The sequence below is a fragment of the Pseudorca crassidens genome, chromosome 5, assembly GCF_039906515.1.
Source record: "Pseudorca crassidens isolate mPseCra1 chromosome 5, mPseCra1.hap1, whole genome shotgun sequence".
Classification (NCBI taxonomy): domain Eukaryota; kingdom Metazoa; phylum Chordata; class Mammalia; order Artiodactyla; family Delphinidae; genus Pseudorca; species Pseudorca crassidens.
This window is the reverse complement of record NC_090300.1, coordinates 131614342-131634153: the sequence shown is the minus strand read 5'-3', so window position 1 is coordinate 131634153 and position 19812 is coordinate 131614342. Positions and strand designations below refer to the sequence as shown.

General features: G+C 38.2%; 1 protein-coding gene across 1 annotated transcript in view; it reads left to right on the top strand.

Moving 5' to 3' along the window:
* The window catches only part of ADAMTS5 (ADAM metallopeptidase with thrombospondin type 1 motif 5), a 50924-nt gene extending 32667 nt beyond the window's left edge, over nt 1–18257 (top strand). The window contains exons 5-9 of the mRNA XM_067739272.1: nt 1490–1773; nt 3247–3430; nt 3804–3979; nt 5923–6098; nt 11566–18257. Of these exons, the coding sequence (XP_067595373.1) occupies nt 1490–1773; nt 3247–3430; nt 3804–3979; nt 5923–6098; nt 11566–12133 (1388 nt within the window). The 3' untranslated portion in view covers nt 12134–18257. The remainder of the gene's footprint in view (nt 1–1489; nt 1774–3246; nt 3431–3803; nt 3980–5922; nt 6099–11565) is intronic.
* Nucleotides 18258–19812: the final 1555 nt, after the last annotated feature.

Sequence of the window (19812 nt, the reverse complement as noted above, 5' to 3'; positions counted from 1 at the left end):
TGGGACCTTGGGTAACTGATCCATCTTTATACTCCTCAGTTTCCTTATCTGCAAAATAAAACAATGAAAGAATCTGCTTCATAGTGTTCTCGTAAAGATTGAATAAGCTAATACATTTAAAGAACCCGTGTCCCCTGCATCGGCAGGCAGACTCTCAACCACTGCGCCACCAGGGAAGCCCCAATTATTTTTAGTATTGTTAATAATCAGTGTGTAAATCTTAAAATCAAGTAGACAGAAAAACACCAGAACTGATGGGCAATATGTAAGCTCCTGTATGAAGAGAAGAAGTTGAAGGAGTTAACTCACTGGGAAGGGATTTCTTAGGGAAGCTTTTTGGGGAAGGTGAGGCACATTTCAGCTTCTGAATTTGCACTGTCTATGTCAGCTTCTACTGACCTCCCCTGCCATCCCTTTATAATCCCCACATCACTATGTACTGAGAGCACCAACTTGTTTGTGACAGACACACTCCAAAGACCCAACAAATACCAACTGCATTCAATAACTGATACAAAGGGGAGAAAAAGGATGCAAAGAGTAAAAAAATGGGCCTAGTCCCAAGTTATCAAAGATGTTTTCTTTTCTCCTCCCACTGCTCCTGATATGTGATGCTTGAAAGCTCTTTATTAAAATTCTTTCAGTCTAAGAGAAAGACTTTATTTCCTTCAGTTTATTGGGAGACCTTTAGGGGCAGATCTGGGTCATTTTTCTGTATCCCTAATATCTAGTATGTTTGCTAGAACATTGTAGGTGCTAAGCAAATGCTGGTTGAGTGCAGGGATGAATGAGGCATCCACTTGTTTATTACTTATGGAATTAATGGAAAGGCGACATGGATGGGGGATGAGTCCCCCCCCGATGCAGGGGACACAGGTTCGTGCCCCAGGCCGGGAGGATCCCACATGCCGCGGAGTGGCTGGGCCCGTGAGCCATGGCCGCTGAGCCTGTGCGTCCGGAGCCTGTGCTCCACAGCAGGAGAGGCCACAACAGTGAGAGGCCCACGTACCGCAAAAAGAAAAAAAAAAGAATGGGGTAGTTGGAAGTGGAGAAAGGGATATAGAAAGGGTGCAAGGACAAACTCTGTTTCTCAAAGTTGTAAACACCTATTTATTATTGTTGTTGTTGTTATTGTTATTATACCCACTATCTTATTTCCTCTAGGGCCAACCCAGTTTCTGTTAGTCCCTCAGCACAATGACTATTTTCACAGCTAATTATTATGAAATAATTTTATTTAATCAAACCACTGCGCATCATTACGTATACCCCAGAGCACATCATCCATGGGAAATCCTAGTGGGTGCTGGTGAGCTCACAGAGGCACTCAGCCTCATCCACAGGGAGTCCCCTCCCCAGGGCCTCACACTGCAGATCTGTAGATGCATCATGTTTCAGCACCAGCTGGAGTCTTGCATTTTCAGATCCATAATTTTCAAGGTTTGAAACAGAGACACAGAACAGTGGTCAATCTTGGTTATTCTTTTAGGTAACTGTTTGCTAGACCTGCCACGCAAGCAGATCCTGGGCCCCGAGGAACTGCCGGGACAGACCTATGATGCCAGCCAGCAGTGCAACCTGACCTTCGGACCCGAGTACTCGGTGTGTCCCGGGATGGACGTGTGCGCCCGCCTCTGGTGCGCCGTGGTGCGCCAGGGCCAGATGGTGTGTCTGACCAAGAAGCTGCCAGCCGTGGAAGGGACACCATGTGGAAAAGGGAGGATCTGCCTGCAGGGCAAGTGTGTGGACAAGACCAAGAAAAAATATTATTCAGTAAGTGATTTTCTTGTCACGCAGGGCCTGGAGACCTAAGGTCTGATGTACCTTCCTGTGACACCTGTGGGGACTGGCCACAGAAGGCTCTATTTCCTAGTTAAAATATTTTTCCTTGAGGGATCTATTTACAGCTCCCTCCTTTACCTGCAAGAGCCATCCCCAGCTGTCAATTACTGGAGAAAATGCAGATCTCAGGTTATATCCTGTAGCAAATAAGTAGACAGCCCAGATTCTGTCTAATTGAGACCCCACATAGGGCCCCAAATTACCGCTTGGGAGTTTACTTTCAAACTGCTCGTAAAGTTATTGGAATACCTTTATTTAAATTCGGTAAGGAAATAACAGCAAAGCTGATACATTGTCCTCATGCATACTTGGTGAAATGGTCACGCTTTGGTCCAAAATGGTCACGCTTTCCCCCTCATGGCAAGTTAATCTAACTTCAGGAACTATAATAGCCACACCTGCTCCAGGGAGACACCTCCTCCCTCCCTATGCACCCGGTCCACCAGCTTCATGTCAGCAACTGACACCTTCACTGTCAAGGTCCAAGCAAAGCATTTGTTCCCTCTCACTCATAACATTTTCAAAGTCCCTAGAAGAGTGTTGCCATAGGCGTGTTGCCTGTGCCTTTCAAGACTAACACACAAGCAAGCATCCTCAGATACCCTGACGCAGATACCCTGACACATACAACCAGAGGAAGTTCTTCAGGAATTCCCTCGGCAAAGGCGTTTCTAGTATCTTCCTTTTGGAGTCTCTCAGCTTCCTGCTGCCTGCCGTGTTTCTATAGCAATAAACCTGGGATGTCATAACAGGACTCTTCATTCCCTGTGATGTGGGTGCATGTGATTGGGTGCTCTTCAGTATCTGTCCCATTTCTTCTTTACAGGGTGTAATGAAGCCAAGCCCAGGTCAGATACATTTATGCATGTGGCAGAGGATCTGTCACAGGTGGGATGTGTGATGTCAACAAAGGGACTGCAGAACTTCACTGCTAAAGAGGGAGAAAAGATGGAAGCATAATCAACCTGGAATCATACAGAATCTTTAGCATCACACAGTTCTTTAAAGATGCAATATCAGGGTGGACACAAAGTGAACCGTGGTTCGGTGGTTATTAACAGAAATGTGCGGTATCAGAAGGTCCAAAGAAGCCACGAGCAACCCTTGCAGTGTGCTCAGTACTTAGGGTGAAGTGTTCAGACACTCTAGTGCTGGGGGGTAGGGGACAGAAAAGGTGGATTGCCAAGATTTGGAATCACATTGTAATTCCAGAGTGTTCAATACCTGTGACCATGTTAAATTCAGTGAAAATTTAACTGTGATGAAGTGTCCACCGAGCAACTGAATTCAAATGATTTCCAAATGTACATTCCACTGAGTCATTGAATGCATGTGATTTCCAAATGTACATTTTGAATGTTTTCCTCCCTTCTCAGTCAAAATATCTTCTATTTTCTGTTTTAGACATCGAGCCATGGCAGCTGGGGATCCTGGGGTTCCTGGGGCCAGTGTTCTCGCTCATGTGGGGGAGGAGTACAGTTTGCCTATCGCCACTGCAATAACCCCGCGCCCAGAAACAATGGCCGTTACTGCACAGGGAAGAGGGCCATCTACCGCTCCTGCAGTGTCTTACCCTGCCCAGCCAATGGTACGCTGCTCCCAAGTGTCAGCAACCATCATGTGTCGGGTGTAATTTGTGTTCTAGCAGTATTAAATAGCGGAGGCTGGAGAAATAGCCTATTAATCTTGTACTGCACAGTTCCACCAGTATGCAAATCAATAACAAATACATGAGTGATTTTAAAATTATTATTATAAACAACTGAGTGTTCAGGGAGTAGGAAGAAAATAATTGCTGTTTTCAACTCTGTGTTGAAGATAAAAATCCTTCAACACTGGTGTAGAGAGACTCTGGAAAAAAAATATATCATCTATCATCTCCTTAAATGTATTTAAATGAACAAGAATATATCTAAGTTTCAGAACAGAGAGAGTAATAATGTGACATGCTTGATTTTTAGGTAAATCTTTTCGTCATGAGCAGTGTGAGGCCAAAAATGGATATCAGTCTGATGCAAAAGGAGTCAAAACATTTGTGGAATGGGTTCCCAAATATGCAGGCATCCTGCCAGGAGATGTGTGCAAACTGACCTGCAGAGCTAAGGGCACTGGCTACTACGTAGTGTTTTCTCCAAAGGTAACTGCATGCAGACGGTCCAGAAACAGTAGGCGTCCATGGTGGAAATTATTTGGTAGAATGGAGCCTGCACATACCAAATGTAAACAGTCATTATTTGGGGGGGTGGCTAGGTTTTGGAAGGTTTCATTTTCACCTCTGTAATTTCTATATTTTCAAACTTGCTACAATAAATCAAAAGGATTTTGTAAACAGAACAAGTAAATGTTTTAAAAGCTATTTTTGAAAAAGTGTAACTCTCTGTCAAGAAGGTGAATTGCAAACTTAACTTCAAAATAGTATTCCCTAGGTACATTTGTAAAGGGGACTATAAAACAAGAAAGTTTTCTATTTTTCTGTCATCTTTTACTGAAGAATTTCTTTGGTGATTCATGAAGATAGATTCAAGATCATCATCCCTGACCTAGACTTTAAAATGTCTTGCACCTTTAAAATGAATCAATGTCCTTTTAGTTATACACATTTATAATATATGCATGTGAAATTATCCCTTGTTTTCCACAGAAGAGCATTTTCTAACTTATTGAAGTTTCATTTCTCACAAGCAACATTATGCGGCAGTTTAAAACAGTTTATCTAATTTGCAAATAGGTGCTATATTTAAAACCATCTCTGTAACTGGTCTTCAGATATTTATGACATATTATTGAAAAATAAGTTAATGTCCAAGTTATGTAACATTTAAAATGTTTTATCTTTTTATTGAAAAATAATACATTTTCATTTAAAAATATTGTAGAGAGATAAAAGCAAAAATATTACCTGGAAATATAATCATTTAGAGAGCTGTTAACCTGTTGAAGAATACCCTACCTCACTTTATACACATATGCACCCTCATATACACACACTTATATGAAAGAGTTTTGTATATACACAAATACAAAATATGTATGTTTACACATATGACTATATATGTTACTTATACATACTTATATGCACAAACCACTGAGTCCATATACATAGTATTTTGTAACTAGCTTATTAAATATATGCTAATTCTTTTTTTTCAAAAATATTCAGTCTCTTCCAGTAAGTACTTTTCTCTGACCTTCCCAGACTTCTTTTTTACACAAAATTGTCTCTACTTCAGTGTCTCACAGTTCAACACAATAGGGAATGCTTTCCAACCGTTACAAGGTTGTGACTGTCCAGTGTAGATTTTCAATTTTGTTATAGTAATAACAATTATGCACAAGACAGAAATAGAGTCACAGATATAGAAAACAAACTACCAAGAGGGGAGGGAGGAAGGGATAAATTGGGATTGGGATTGACACATACACACTACTATATATAAAACAGATAACTAACAAGAATTTACAGTATAGCACAGGGAACTATACTCAATATTCTGTAATGACCTATATAGGAAAAGAATCTAAAAAAGAGTGGATATAATGCATATGTATAACTGATTCACTTAACTGCACAGCAGAAACTAGCACAACATTGTAAATCAACTATAAAATTAATTAACAAAAAACAATTGTGTAAACAAAAAGGATGTCTGCATTCGTGAGCCTGCTCGTATTCTGCTCTCCACACAAGTGACAGACAGTCCCACACTAAGTGAAAGATTGTTTTTAGCAATAAAAAGGCAAGACTATACCATGGGAACGTGTTACCCACACAGAAATGGAGACTAGGACCTCGGGTCTCCTAACACATTCGGAATTAAGCTCAAGAGATAAAGAAGAGAGAAAGGGCATAACCCCAATCTATCCCAGTTCTTCTTTCTGCCAATATGTCAAGAATTTTTCAGTTGGATACTCCTGGAAACTATGGGTTTTTTTTTTTTTTTGATTGGTTGTTTAGTTTCCAAAGTACTAGCCATTCCAATCAAACTTAAAACTCCCAAATTAGAACTTGCAATTTTATCAAAGAACCCACCTACGCAGGCCCAAGTATTTCCCACTGCTAACGTGTTTCTCATTATTCAGGTGACCGATGGAACGGAATGCAGGCCATACAGCAATTCCGTCTGCGTCCGGGGAAAGTGCGTGAGGACGGGCTGTGACGGCATCATTGGCTCGAAGCTGCAGTATGACAAGTGCGGAGTGTGTGGAGGAGACAACTCCAGCTGCACAAAGGTGATTGGAACCTTCAATAAAAAAAGGTAACGTGAGAGAACGATTGCCCTTATCTGATCTGAACGAAGCTTTAGACTCTTGCAAAATTGATAAAGGAGAACTCGTGTTACATCATAAGCTATCTGTGGGAGGACATCTAGCCAGGACCTAGTTACACATTATGAATATGAGAAGTGAAGGGAAGGAGAGGACATGAAATGAGCTCTGCATGCCGACTGGAAACCCATGGCACCTCTGCGAGCAGATTAACTGCAGTAGCCGTGGGTCCAGGTTTTACAGAGTGTGAAAAAGGCAAAGAAAAAGTCTGTGACATTCCACTTTAGCCATATCTTGCAGATCTGTTATTTCTGAAACACCATTTAGGAAGAGATGGCTGGTTTCCAACGTAACTACTGTTTTGTTTTGTTTTTTTACAAATACATTCTCATTAGGCTGTAGTTTTATTGAGAAAACATTTCTCAATGCAAAATGTAAGTTATCTGCAGTAGTGTAGATGGCAAGCCTGTTTTTGAGACAGCTATCCTGGTTTATATCTACTCTGTAAAGAATAATGTCAGTTTTCTGCTTCCTCTTATGGTCCTGATTACACTCTTGCTTTACCACTTTCTGGCGTGAAATATTATACTATCAGCTAGGATGGCTGAGTCAGCTAAAGAGTCTGCTGGAATGCAGGATTGTTTTTCCTCTTCACCAGACCACTCTTATGCTGAGTGGTCTTGGTCAGGTTCACCTGTATTCCTGATATATGTGCTGTGTTGTCTTTAACTGGAGAGGAATATACAAACCAAGTCAACAATAAGAATTTCTTAAAACAATCGCATGCCATGGTAATGTAAAAAACTAGAAATGACCTTTGATAAAAAAAAAATATGGCTGGAGAATTTATTCTGTATTAAAATATGCATTACTAATCCTATTTGCTAGTGATATAATAATTATTCATCTAATTGTGTTGGGCCATCTAGGTCAAAACCCCTGCAAGTCCAATTATATCCTGCGTTTTAATATATTTCAAAGGTTCAAGGCTCCTTAGAAATGATCCAGTCTAACGTTTTGCTTTACAAATGAGGGAATTGGGACTCTGAAAGTTTAAGACTTACCCAGTTTTACTTGGCTGATAAATGCCAAAGTAGAGGCTATAGCTTAGGTCATAAAAATAGGATGCACAGGCCATTTGTAAAAAAAGAAAAAAAGAAACCAAAAAAGAAAGAAGGGTAAAAATTCAGGAGCCAAATGAGAAATAAAATTATTTTTTTTAAAAATAATACCCTACCTTATGTACTGTATGCTGTGTATCCTTCCTACATCAACTTATAAACCTCTTTTTATAATGCTAAATTTAGCATTAAGCTTTTTTATTTACAACAAATACCCGCATATTTGATGTCACCTGAAAAGGGGAAGGAAGACATTCATGATAGCAACAAGCAGGATCCCACATAACTGCTTGCAAATTGATTTGACCAAGATTATAGTATGTGGTACAAATGACCTGTTTGAGTATCCTATATAAATTATCTTGGCCTAGTGTGATCAATAAAAGAGAACATTGATCTTGGAGCTGGAATATTTGCAATCACGCTCTGGCTCAGTAATTCACTAGCTATGTGATCTTTGAAGAGTCACTCAACTTCTTTACAATTAGCATCCTTGAGAGTAGAATGGAAATAATAGTAATTATCTTGCAAATGAATGTTGCTGTGAGGACCAAATGAGATAAAGCATATTAAACTACTGCACTAAGTTCAAACCTCTTCACAAATATGATCCTAATTTTAATTCACTCCTCCCTGAATTTTCTTCGTGTCAGTAAAGGGCAACTCAATCCTTCTACTGCCTAGTACCAAAACTTTGGCGTCATCTTTCACACCTCATTTTCGCTCACACCCCACATCCATCCATCTGCACATCCTCTCAGTCCTACTTCCAACATATGTCCAGAATCTGGTTGCCCCTTACCGCACATGCAGAAGCACTGCCATTTGGTAGTCATTGTCTCTTGCCTGGACAAATCCAGCGGTCTTCCCACGGGTCTCCTGGCCCCTGGCCCCTCACAGACTCTTTTTCACAAAGCAGAGAGAGCCATCACTTTATCACCTACGTCAGATGGTGGCATTCCTGGGCTCAACCCTCCAATGGCTACCTTCTCACTTAGAGTCAGTGTCCGAGATCTCTTCATAACCTGTGAGATGCTAAAACATTTGGTCCCTGCCCTGCTCTGAGTCCCTTCTACACTGGCCACTTCCCTTGCTCTGCACTAACATACTGGACTTCCCAACACTCCTCAAACATGGCAAGTGGCAGCATGTGCACTATTTCCTCTGCCTGGAAAGCAGAGGCACTGCCAGTGCTTCCTCTAGAATTCCTTTAGATGTCTGTTAAATGTCACCATTACCCATCCCCCAAAAAGGTGGTGGCTTCCATAAGTGAATAGGAGCATCTCTCCCCCATCCTCGTCGTTCCTCTATCTTCTTACTCTGTTTCTTCACAGCTCTTAATCAACAGATATTGTCACATATTTTGTTTGGGGGTCTAAGCCCCACCCCACTAGAATATCCCTTCCATGGCAGCATGCTTAGTATGTAAGAATGCATGTATTCCTTCATGGCAGGTACTGTTCTTGTACTGGGGAGATAGCCCTGAAGAAAAGAAGATTCCCCTGCTTTGCCAGCCACACTTCATACTTCATAGTTATATGAAAACATCTGCATTCATTCATGGTAGCCAAGGAAGCTGGTTAATGTCTAAAGTGTAAATAATACCAAGAAGGGTGCAAAGAAAATGAAAAGAGTACAAAGGGAAACCTATTTTACTAAAACATCAAGAAATCAGAGCATGACTATTTACAATAGCCAGGACATGGAAGCAACCTAAGTGTCCATCAACACATGAATGGATAAAGAAGATGTGACTCGTATGTACAACAGAATATTACTCAGCCATAAAAAGAAACAATAACTTGAGTTATTTGTAGTGAGGTGGATGGACCTAGAATCTGTCATACAGAGTGAAGTAAGTCAGAAAGAGAAAAACAAATACCTTATGCTAACACATATATGTGGAATCTAAGAAAAAAAAATGGTTCTGATGAACCTAGGGGCAAAACAGGAATGAAGACACAGATGCAGACGTAAAGAATGGACTTGAGGACATGGGGAGGGGGAAGGGTAAGCTGGGACGAAGTTTAGAGAGTGGACATATACACACTACCAAATGTAAAATAGATAGCTAGTGGGAAGCAGCCGCATAGCACAGGGAGAGAAGCTCGGTGCTTTGTGACCACCTAGAGGGGTGGGATAGGGAGGGTGGGAGGGAGACGCAAGAGGGAGGAGATATGGGGATATATGAATATGTATAGCCTATTCACTTTGTTATACAGCAGAAAATAACAGAACATTGTAAAGCAATTTTACTCCAATAAAGATATTTTAAAAAAAGAAAAGAAAAGAAATCAGGGCATGAATCCTCATACTTCCCAGTGGCTCTGGAAGCTCAGTTTGAGGCCTGCGCAGTGCTGAGACTTCCCAGCGATTCTCGTGAACATGAGTCAGACTCTAAGAACAGGATTAAAAAAAGGGCTCTCCCGTCTAATTCCCTTACCCTATATTCTTCGCTTTCTTGACACTCTGTTTGGTATCATTTAAACTCTGAACGTCACCAGAACTTATTTTAACTGTTATGAAGTACAGTTGTTGGAGGGAAGGGATTCATGCAATGGGGACGTGGTAAAAGGAGCATAAAGTGTGAGTCGAGAGGCCTAGAACTGCCACTCATTAGCTCTGGAGTGAACTTGTGCAAATACTTTAATACATCTCCACGTTACAGACTTTTTAGGTAAGATGGAATGTTTTCTCCTGGCTTTGTTTGAAGCCATCGTAGAAACATCTCATCTCTTAATATTAGATACTTCAAAAAAAAAAAAATCCTGTGACAGAATCTAGTCCAAATGTATTAGAAAATTTAAGATAATGAATCAAATTAGGGAATTCCCTGGCAGTCCAGTGGTTAGGACTCCGGGCTTTCACTGCTGAGGGCCCCTGTTCAATCCCTGGTTGGCAAACTAAGATCCTGCAAGCTAAGTGGTGCGACCAAAAAAAAAAAAGCTAATGAATCAAATTGAATAGATAAGCAACATCATCAGCATTGCATCTTCTCTCTTCAACACAGTAGGAAGCTCTGACACCTGTCTGGCCATCATGGTAGGTCAGATGCCCAATAGAAAGGGGCCTTCCCTGGGGATAAGCCTCCTCTCCAATTCAGAGGAAATGTTTGAGTGGGTAACACATTTGGATTTTACATATATGAATCCATTATCCCGTATCCTCTAAACTTTAGTAAGAATTTAGAAGTGAATAATTAAATTTCACACACATCCGTCAAACTGCACAAGTAAAGTATTTGTTTCCATTTAAATAACTAGAAAAGTAAAACATATGAGGACCTTAATGTGAAATTACTTAGGCAAAGATTTGGGCAAAAGATGACTCCTCCCCACTGGTCTAGTCCCCTGGTGCTTAATTAACCTTTCTGTCCTTGTGTTTTCTGCAACCTTATGGGTATCAGAGATATTTATGCCTTTGCCCATTTTCCTGAGCAGATGATGGGTCATTAGAGATCTATCTCATATGTCACTCACCACAAAGCATCGCTCAATTGACCATAACACTTTGCAGACCCTAAGCTTTCAGGGAAATTTGCTAAGGCATTAAGGATTCTTTTGTCCTTTGATGATTCTGGTAAGCTACGGTTACGCAGTTAAAGAATTTTATGTTCTATTTTCTGTCTTACCCCAGGAAATCCAGAGTTTTAGTAGAAATGGAGTCAGAGCCTCTAACCTGTCTATAGCCCAACAAATAATTAAATCCGTGGTTTCCCAACTAGTCTGCACCTTGGAACAGTGTGGGGAACTCTAAAAGTACTGCTGCCTATGACCCATCCTGAAAGATGGGGATTTAACTGTTCTGGCGTCTGGGGATTTAAATTTGTAGGCTTTGGAATTTTTAAAAGATCCTCACATGATCTTAATGTGCAAACAAGCTTGAGGAACGTTCATTGAAAGACTTCTATGAGATTAATTGAGGGTAGATTTTTGCTGGTTTGTGTTTACGGGCGTTTTGTGCCAGAAAAAACCTAAAGTAGCTTTGTAAAGATGATAAGATTTGATAAGGATGTGTGATTTTTGTGTAAATCTTTAACTAAAGGTAGTATAATTTTTAAAACCAAGGCAGGTTGCTAACATCATCCTAATTTTGAACATCATAATACAAATGTATACAATGTGGTAGTCTGACTGCAATTTTATTTTGTTCTAAGAAAATTAATTTTTGAAGGCAATTTAAAATGAAGCTTTTTAATACATTAAAACTTTATATTAAGTTAAGGTGAGACTTTTAGAGAATTTCTATTTGTTTATCCATTTGTTAAGCATTTACTTACTTTTCTTTCCTCCCCTTTCTTTTTTTCTCTCTCCCCTGTGGACATTCCTGCTTCCAGCAAGGGTTACACTGATGTTGTGAGGATCCCGGAAGGCGCGACTCACATAAAAGTCCGACAGTTCAAAGCCAAAGACCAGACTAGATTCACTGCCTACTTAGCCCTGAAGAAGAAAAACGGTGAGTACCTTATCAATGGAAAGTACATGATCTCCACTTCGGAAACCATCATTGACATCAATGGAACAGTCATGAACTATAGTGGTTGGAGCCACAGGGATGACTTCTTACATGGGATGGGCTACTCAGCCACGAAGGAAATTCTAATTGTACAGATTCTTGCAACAGACCCAACTAAAGCCTTAGATGTCCGTTACAGTTTTTTTGTTCCCAAGAAGTCCACTCCAAAAGTAAACTCTGTCACTAGCGACAGCAGCAATAAAGTGGGATCGCCTACTCCACAGCTGCAGTGGGTGACGGGCCCTTGGCTCGCCTGTTCTAGAACCTGTGACACGGGCTGGCACACCAGGACGGTGCAGTGCCAGGATGGAAATCGGAAGTTAGCAAAGGGATGTCTTCTCTCTCAGAGGCCTTCTGCATTTAAGCAATGTTTGCTAAAGAAATGTTAGCCTGTGGTTATGATCTTCTGCAAAGACAACTGGATGATTCATCACTGACACAGTCGTGGTGAACACGAGGTCAACCGAAAGCACGGAAAGTCACACTTCAGGGTCATTGTCAACAGGAGTCCGATTATGGGCAGAATCTGCTCTCAGCGACCAAATAAAGATGTGCACTGCTTCATGGGACAGTGGTGACCTTGGAATATAGAAAAACTTGGGAGTTATTGGACATCCCCTGGGCCTACAAGAATACAAAAACACTGATGAATGTAGGATCAGGGGACATTTGAAGATGGCAGAGCAGTCTCCCCCTTGTCACCTACCTCTTACAGAATGTCTACAAAGGCATCGTAATCATTTTCGTGCATATTATTTACACAGTAGCTTATTTTTACTGTTTGTAAATACATTCTTCCTTGGTATGTCACTTTATATCACTTGGTTCTATTAATATATATATATATATATATATATATATATATATATATTTCTATAAAAAAGTGTTTGACCAAAGTAGGTCTGCAGCTGTTTCCACTCCGTCCAGTTTCTAGAAAGAGCTGTGGATGTTTTACTGGAAATTAAGAACTTGCTGCTGTTTTAAGAAAGATTTAGTATATGTTTAGACTACAGGAGATAAAATTTTCGTCAAAAACCGTTTTGACAGCAAGAATCTTCTGAGAAATTCTGAAAAGAAAAAAGAAGCTCAATATATCTAGTCATTTAAATACATACAGGGGTCCATTTATTTAAGCCTTTGACTGCCTGTATTTTTTCAGGCAGCCAGCCAAACTAATGCATAATTAGGAGGTAGAAGAAATGTTTGTGTGTGTGTGTATGTTATCGAGTCTGAAAATTAGTTTCCTCCTGTTAGAATTTAAAAAGAAAACAAATACATGCTTCACCATATTTTCAAGTTATATTTTCACAACTGCTTTCTCTTTCTATGGTTCCCATCTGATATCTCACAATGTGTAATATACATTCAGAACACACAGCAAAGAGTTTTCTATCACCTTCAACACTGGTATACCTCTTACCAGCGAGCCTTTAAAATGCATTTTGTTTTTGCTTGTTTGTTTTGTTCAAGGGTTCTGTAGGACCTACGATGTTTTGTACTTCTTGTTGACTTGGTAGTTAGCCATATCTAGAAGTGGTTATCATTAATGTGGCTAGTGAAAAAAAATGGTTAATATTAATAATACTGTTTCCACACCATAGGCAATAATTCCTTGCATTGTCTTTTTTTCTTAATCCAAGTATACTTATACTGTACTTAAGATTTTTCCCAATTAGAAAGCATTTGGTTGTACCAGTAAGTGTTTGAGTGATGAAATGTGATGGTCTTTGCAAAGTCTGCTCTTATTTCCATAGCCTGTCTAGGTAGGTTGTGAGTTAGAATAGTTAGACATGGAAAACTTTTACAGTCATCTGCATAAAAATCTCATAGACAGTAAACTGCATCCCTCTACCCCATAGCTCAGAAAACCTAAGATATTTCATTTCATTTGGTTTTTCTTTTTCTTTGTGAAATATCACAAAGCTACTTGTTTTTATAAAATTTTATAATAATCATACCAAATGTGCCTATTTGTAAAGATTTGCATATAAGGATATTAGGGAACTATTGTTTGAGTTTCCTTACGCTCATGAGAGTTTATTTTTATTATAAGATATTTTTAATATAAGAGGATTATGTAATTGATTTTGCTATATAGCACATTCATTTCAATAGACCAGGGGAATGGATGTCTCACTGTTTTAAGTATTTTCATAAGAAATCATTAAGAAATCAAAACTGTTAATCATCCTTTGGATTTTCATAGACTGACTTTGCTTTAGATGTGGTCCTTTTTTCTTAATAAATTACCAGTTAGAAAAAGGAGGCCTATACAAGACTGGTAACCTCCATTTGATAAAGGTACCAGATATCAGGGACAGGGAGCAAAGCTATTCATATCAGTCAGAAAAAAAAATTAAAAATAAAAATCATACCGACCATTGACTATGCAGAGAGAATTAAGAGAAGGACCAACTTTACTTTTTTCCAGTATTCAGAATAACTTGAATCAAGTACTTAAACTATGACAATTTTTTTTTTATCTTTTGTGGTTATATTGACAGCAACATTAAAAAATAATTGAAGAGCAAACATGATTTTGTCCTACTCTGCTTCTCCATACTGTATTCATAGATTTTTAAATATGATTTACCAATGATTCATTTTTTCCCCAAATATTAAAGTTTTACACTTCTCATGGGAGCAACCCTAGAGAGCTTAGAACAAATAAACCACTATTCCATGCTTTTAAGGAGTTTCCTTTAGGGTTTTTTGTTTGGTTTGGTTTGGTTTGGTATGGGTATCAACAGACTAACTAAGGAATGTATGTCTAAACTCCTGAGAAAATTTATAGACTGGAAACTGAAATTCAGAGAAATGGAGTGTTTGGTAGACATAGAGAATGATGAGCAAAGGGAAAATCCTCTATAATGAAGATAATTCAGTTCAGTTTCACATTGGGTTATGCCTTTTACCTTTCCATAGTTACATCTTGAATAGAGCGTAGGATTCAGGATGCTAGGGGCTACTTCCTAAAAAGAAAAAAAAAAACAAACTTGTCTAAAAATGCTCAGGTTGGTAAGAATCTAATCTCACTCACAAAACTAAATACTCCAGGTTGTTTCATTAAATACTAAGGGAGCCCAGAAGAAAATAGCATTTATTTATTCGGGAACAGAAAAAAGTCAAATGAAGCCCTCCCTTATTGTTTAGAGCTTTAAGGACATTGTTTTAATTTATTCAGCAAATTCAACTTCCTCTGCCTTCCTGTGGAAACAGTTTTAGCACATTAAGAATGAAGGGATTAATCACAAACAAAAAAAGTTGCAGCACTGAAAAAAAAAGTAATTTATTGTTTTTGCAACTGGTATGTGAATTTGTGTGATAAAATTATTTATTCTTATTTAACAAAAATATGTGCAAATTCTTCTATATTTAAGATGTTTTGCTGTTGTCCTACTTTTTAATTTATGCTTCATGTTTGTGTATAAAGTACACTTTGTGAGTTTACATAATATACGGCACTGGTTGCTTTTGTATTTTTTTTTTACAGAAAGCTTTCTGTGTGAAACAGGTGTATATGTATATATTCCTCATGTATTCTTATTCTGATACTATCCCTTTTCTTTCTAAGTAAGTTTTAAATTTAATCTTCCATGGCTAGTAGTGTTCATCACTTGTAGTTATTTTAATAGGTCTTTTGGATTCCATTTAATACTAATTTTTCCAAGCTTCAGATAAGAAAAGCATTTATTCAAGCAACTAAGGTCTAAGTTTTAAACTAGGATATATAGGTAGCCTGGAAGCTTCCCATAGAAGCTAAGACACAATTCAAAATCAGGTCCATGAGCTTCACTGATGAACTTTGGACAAGGAGCTGTTGATACATCACAGCCTCCAAGTGATATCAATGATAATAAAACCAAATAATGTCTTTTGCTGCTCTAGAAACCCTCCTTAAAATTAGTATCATTCAGTCTCTAGTATCTTTAAGATTCTATAGATGAGAGTAAACAAAGTGGATTTAAATGATTCAAATGTTTGTAGTCATAACTGTTTCACCAAGTTTGGGATCTCCATTGATACAATATGACTTTTTACTACTACAAATTAATCTCTTGGAGGGATAATAGGACTTGGGACAAGCAGGGACACCTCTGAGCACACCAGCTTGCTCCTGACTATGATTTCACAGTTTGGTCATAGCAACAAGGCAAAGCACCTTTGGATACACAATTGACTAGATCAATCTCTGGTTCTGATGTTTCTCCCCTTTACTCCTTCCTCATTGGACAAGGTCATTGTAATGGTTTAGGTGAGGACAACAGCCAGAGTCAAAGAAGTTCAGGACTTGTGCTATAACTTAGAGTTCACTGTTTGTGAAATAAGATTGAATTTAATAACGGCTGGATTTTGCTAATAGTTTATGGCTGAGTATGAAATCTCATTGGTATGATTGGTGACTATTAGTAATCTATTAGTAGTTAAACTTGAAGTCATAAAAACACCTTACTTTTTTTTAACATTTCAAAGGTACAAAGTAAATGAATGACCTTGAAGACAGAAATGGCCATCCAAAGCTATAATAGAACCAAGTACAGGGTCAAGGTGATCTATCATATAGACACACAGAAAAGGAATTTACATGTTTTCTCTATTACTTTTCTCATTTGTCAACAACATGTAGTTTTAGGTTGTCAAACAGGTAGATCAACTTAGCTCAATAGCCCACTGAAAAATACAATCTTTCTAATAGCTCCCTGTTATCATGAACTACAGAAATGACTGCTCAAGTTATAACACATGAAACACATCAGTCTATACTACATAATTTTGTGTTCTATTCAATTAATGTATGAGAACATATTGAAACACCAACCCATGCATTAGTGAGCCAGAAAATGAGAATATACGTAGTGTTTAGATCAGAAAACTTTCAACCTGGCAAATATTTTTCCGGTGCCATTATATCATAATTTTTAATGCAGATTTTGTAGAAAAGACAAAGGAATCTGTTGTTAGAAAACGCTGGTTTTAAAATGGAGTAGGACTGAAACATACACATTCATTAACCCTGTTAGTTGCACCCTCTTAATATTCTAGCACTAAGAGTAAGTTTGCTGTCTGTGGTCCTTATCTCATAGCTCCACTGGCTGATCCATGTGTACTGCCATAGGTCAAATGAAAAAAAATAAATAATGGCCCATCATCCTATAAGGCACTGCCACATCAGAGTGACCCAAGTCTAACACTGTGAGGAAAACTGTGATTTATAAATAAAACAGGGCATTTTTTTCTTTTACTTTTCCTTTGGCACATCCAATGAACAATTGTAATCTTTATCAAGGTGCTAACATTTTCAGTGACCAACTGCCAAGTGTGGTATTTCTGAGTTACTATTTTATTCTACATGATTTTTCAATTTGCAAGAAAGAACTCTAAGCAGTTTGTCAAGCTTGGGCACAACTTGACACTCAAAGTTTGGGAAATTGTATTTAATGGTGATTCAGATTGGCAGTGTTTAGTGACATAAGCTATATGTACATTGAGGATGCTTAATGTGACGTCCAAACTTGAAGAGCATCAGGTTGGTGTAGCCCACTTTTAGATGTCATGTTCCATCACACACTAAGCCATCAGCGTTCCTTTCAAAGAAACTTGTCTGTTTCTTATACACAAAGGAACTTCTGTGTATATTTAGCTGGACTTTAAGCTTTGCAATATTTTATGTTCACACATACACTTGGCTACTATATCTCCATGTTTTCTGTAACAATTCACAACATATGAAAAACACTCACCCCATGCTGAGTATATCTAGGATAGAATATAATACTCTGTGTGACTTTGTGAAACTAGACTTTGGATTAAGAAAGTCTCCGGATGGTATTTTTGCATCACACACTCCGGCATGACATAAATGTAGGAGTCAACAAATACTGCTTACATTTTAGTGTGACACACTGATCAGAGCAAATCATGCACTTGCTTGTAAATAGACTGCAGATAACTAAACAGATTGCGGGAATATGTTCGATTTGATGTAGGCACTGGCACGAATATTTGGTTTCTATATTAGAGTCTGTGAATCAAGTCAGGTAATAAAAATAGATAGAACTGAGATTCTTAAATCTTGAAAGATGCTTTCAAGGTAGAGTAAAATATTGAAGATTTACGTGCTGTATACAAGCAGTAAAATGTAAGCTGCTTTTTACACTCAAATTTCCAGAAGTGTTGGCATTTTTCAGTAAATATAATGCTGTTGGAAAACCAAAAACAATCTTGGAAAACTAAGACGGGTCTTGTTTCAAATGTCTCTTCAGCTTTGGCAAATTTCAAATCTGAAACGACTATTGAAAGCATTACTGTGTCTTGTAGCCTGCATTCCACAACAACTCTGTTATTCACGTAAACCACTTGAACTGAGACTTTTGGGACCTATACTGTAATATTTTTCATTAAGGAACAATATCTTATTTTGTAAAGCATTTCCCCTATGTGTGACTTTAAACTGTAAAATTAAACATTGGCTTTGTGGTTTCACTGGGCATAATAAATGTAAATTGTAAACTAGGTTAAAGTATGTACTGCATATAATATGTTTTAGAGGTGGAAACTATTGTCCATTTATTTTTAATTTTCTCATAACAGCAATTGGACCAAGCCAGGTCTTAATGAAGCCCTAGGTTCTCTATAATTTCTCCCATTCCTCATTCACATTGGCACAGACAATTAATACTTTCTCTCTCTTAAAATACAATGAACTATATTGCTTCAAGTTCTTCTTACCAACTACCACCTGCTAAGTCTGTCTAGTGTCAAACTTCTGGTGTTAAATTAGAAGCAGCAAGCAATATAATCTACCTGCTTCATCCTTTCTTTTTTAAAAATGAACATATTCTAGATATAAAACTAAAGAGCCAAAATAATAATGCATGCATGGAAATTCAAAAAGAATTGATATCCTCTAGCAAAAGCCTATTTATTAATATTTGGTATCAAATTTATAGTATTAGGATTCCGAAGGACAAGAATTCCTTCTAAACCTGCAATCATTACTATTAGTATATATTGCAAACACTGAATTTCTCTCTCTTATCAAATAGTATTTCAGAATTGTACATTAAATTTTATTCTTGGTAGGATGTATACTTTTGAAAGAAATAATTTAAAATGCTTAAACATTTAAAAGCATGGTATATAATAATTTGGTTAAGATTGGTTGAACATCTCTTTGGGTCAGGCCCTGGGTGAACACGTCACAAACTTTCTCCCAGGTGTTTCTCTCCATGACCCCTATGGCATTGGTCTTAAGATCCCAATATTGCAGGTGGCTCTCACATCATCGTAACTGTCAATGGTCATCTAGGTGTCACCAAGTGCCAGGCACTGTTATAATCACTTTAGATATTTATTATCAATTATTGGCTTTACAAAGCACTAGGAGTCTTAAATCCATATGGACCAAGAGTCTGAGGGAGGGATTGCAGGGTGGATGGAAGAATGTGTGAGATTGGGGAGATGAGGGGAAGTATTTAGATGTCCTAATGTGTGGACCCTTGAGTAAAAGCAAGAGTGGTCCTAAAATTCCTATTAAAATGGCATAGAAACTGGAAAATCGGGCAAGCAGTGAGAGTAGAGACAAGAGCTTAGAGTGTACAAAGAACTATTGTTTAAGGAGAGAGAATTTGATGTAGAAAACTAGTAAAATGGCTGGAAGAGGGAAAAAAAAACTTTGGTATTTAATCTTACAAACTCCTTCACACTAATAATGAGCTGGTTCAGGCAAGGTCGAAGGTGTAAAAATGGTCCTGGGGGTAGTTTTTAGATTAGGAGTAAAATGAACAAAGAAGATGGTTCAAAATGGAGCAATAGACATTTGAAAAGTCCAAACCATCTTTAATTCCTAGATTCTGTAGGGTTTTTCTTGATATATTATTGTTGTATCCGTTCAATTAAACTTATGTTTTCCCACGGAATGAAAGATATATATGTCTTAATGTAGACACAAGCAAAGGAGCATAGCTCTGTTTTTCCCAATTTTCCTCCATATCCATCTCATAGGTAAAGAGATTCGAATTCCAGAACGATTCACCAACTGGGGCAGTTCCCAGGGATGGAGAAAGAT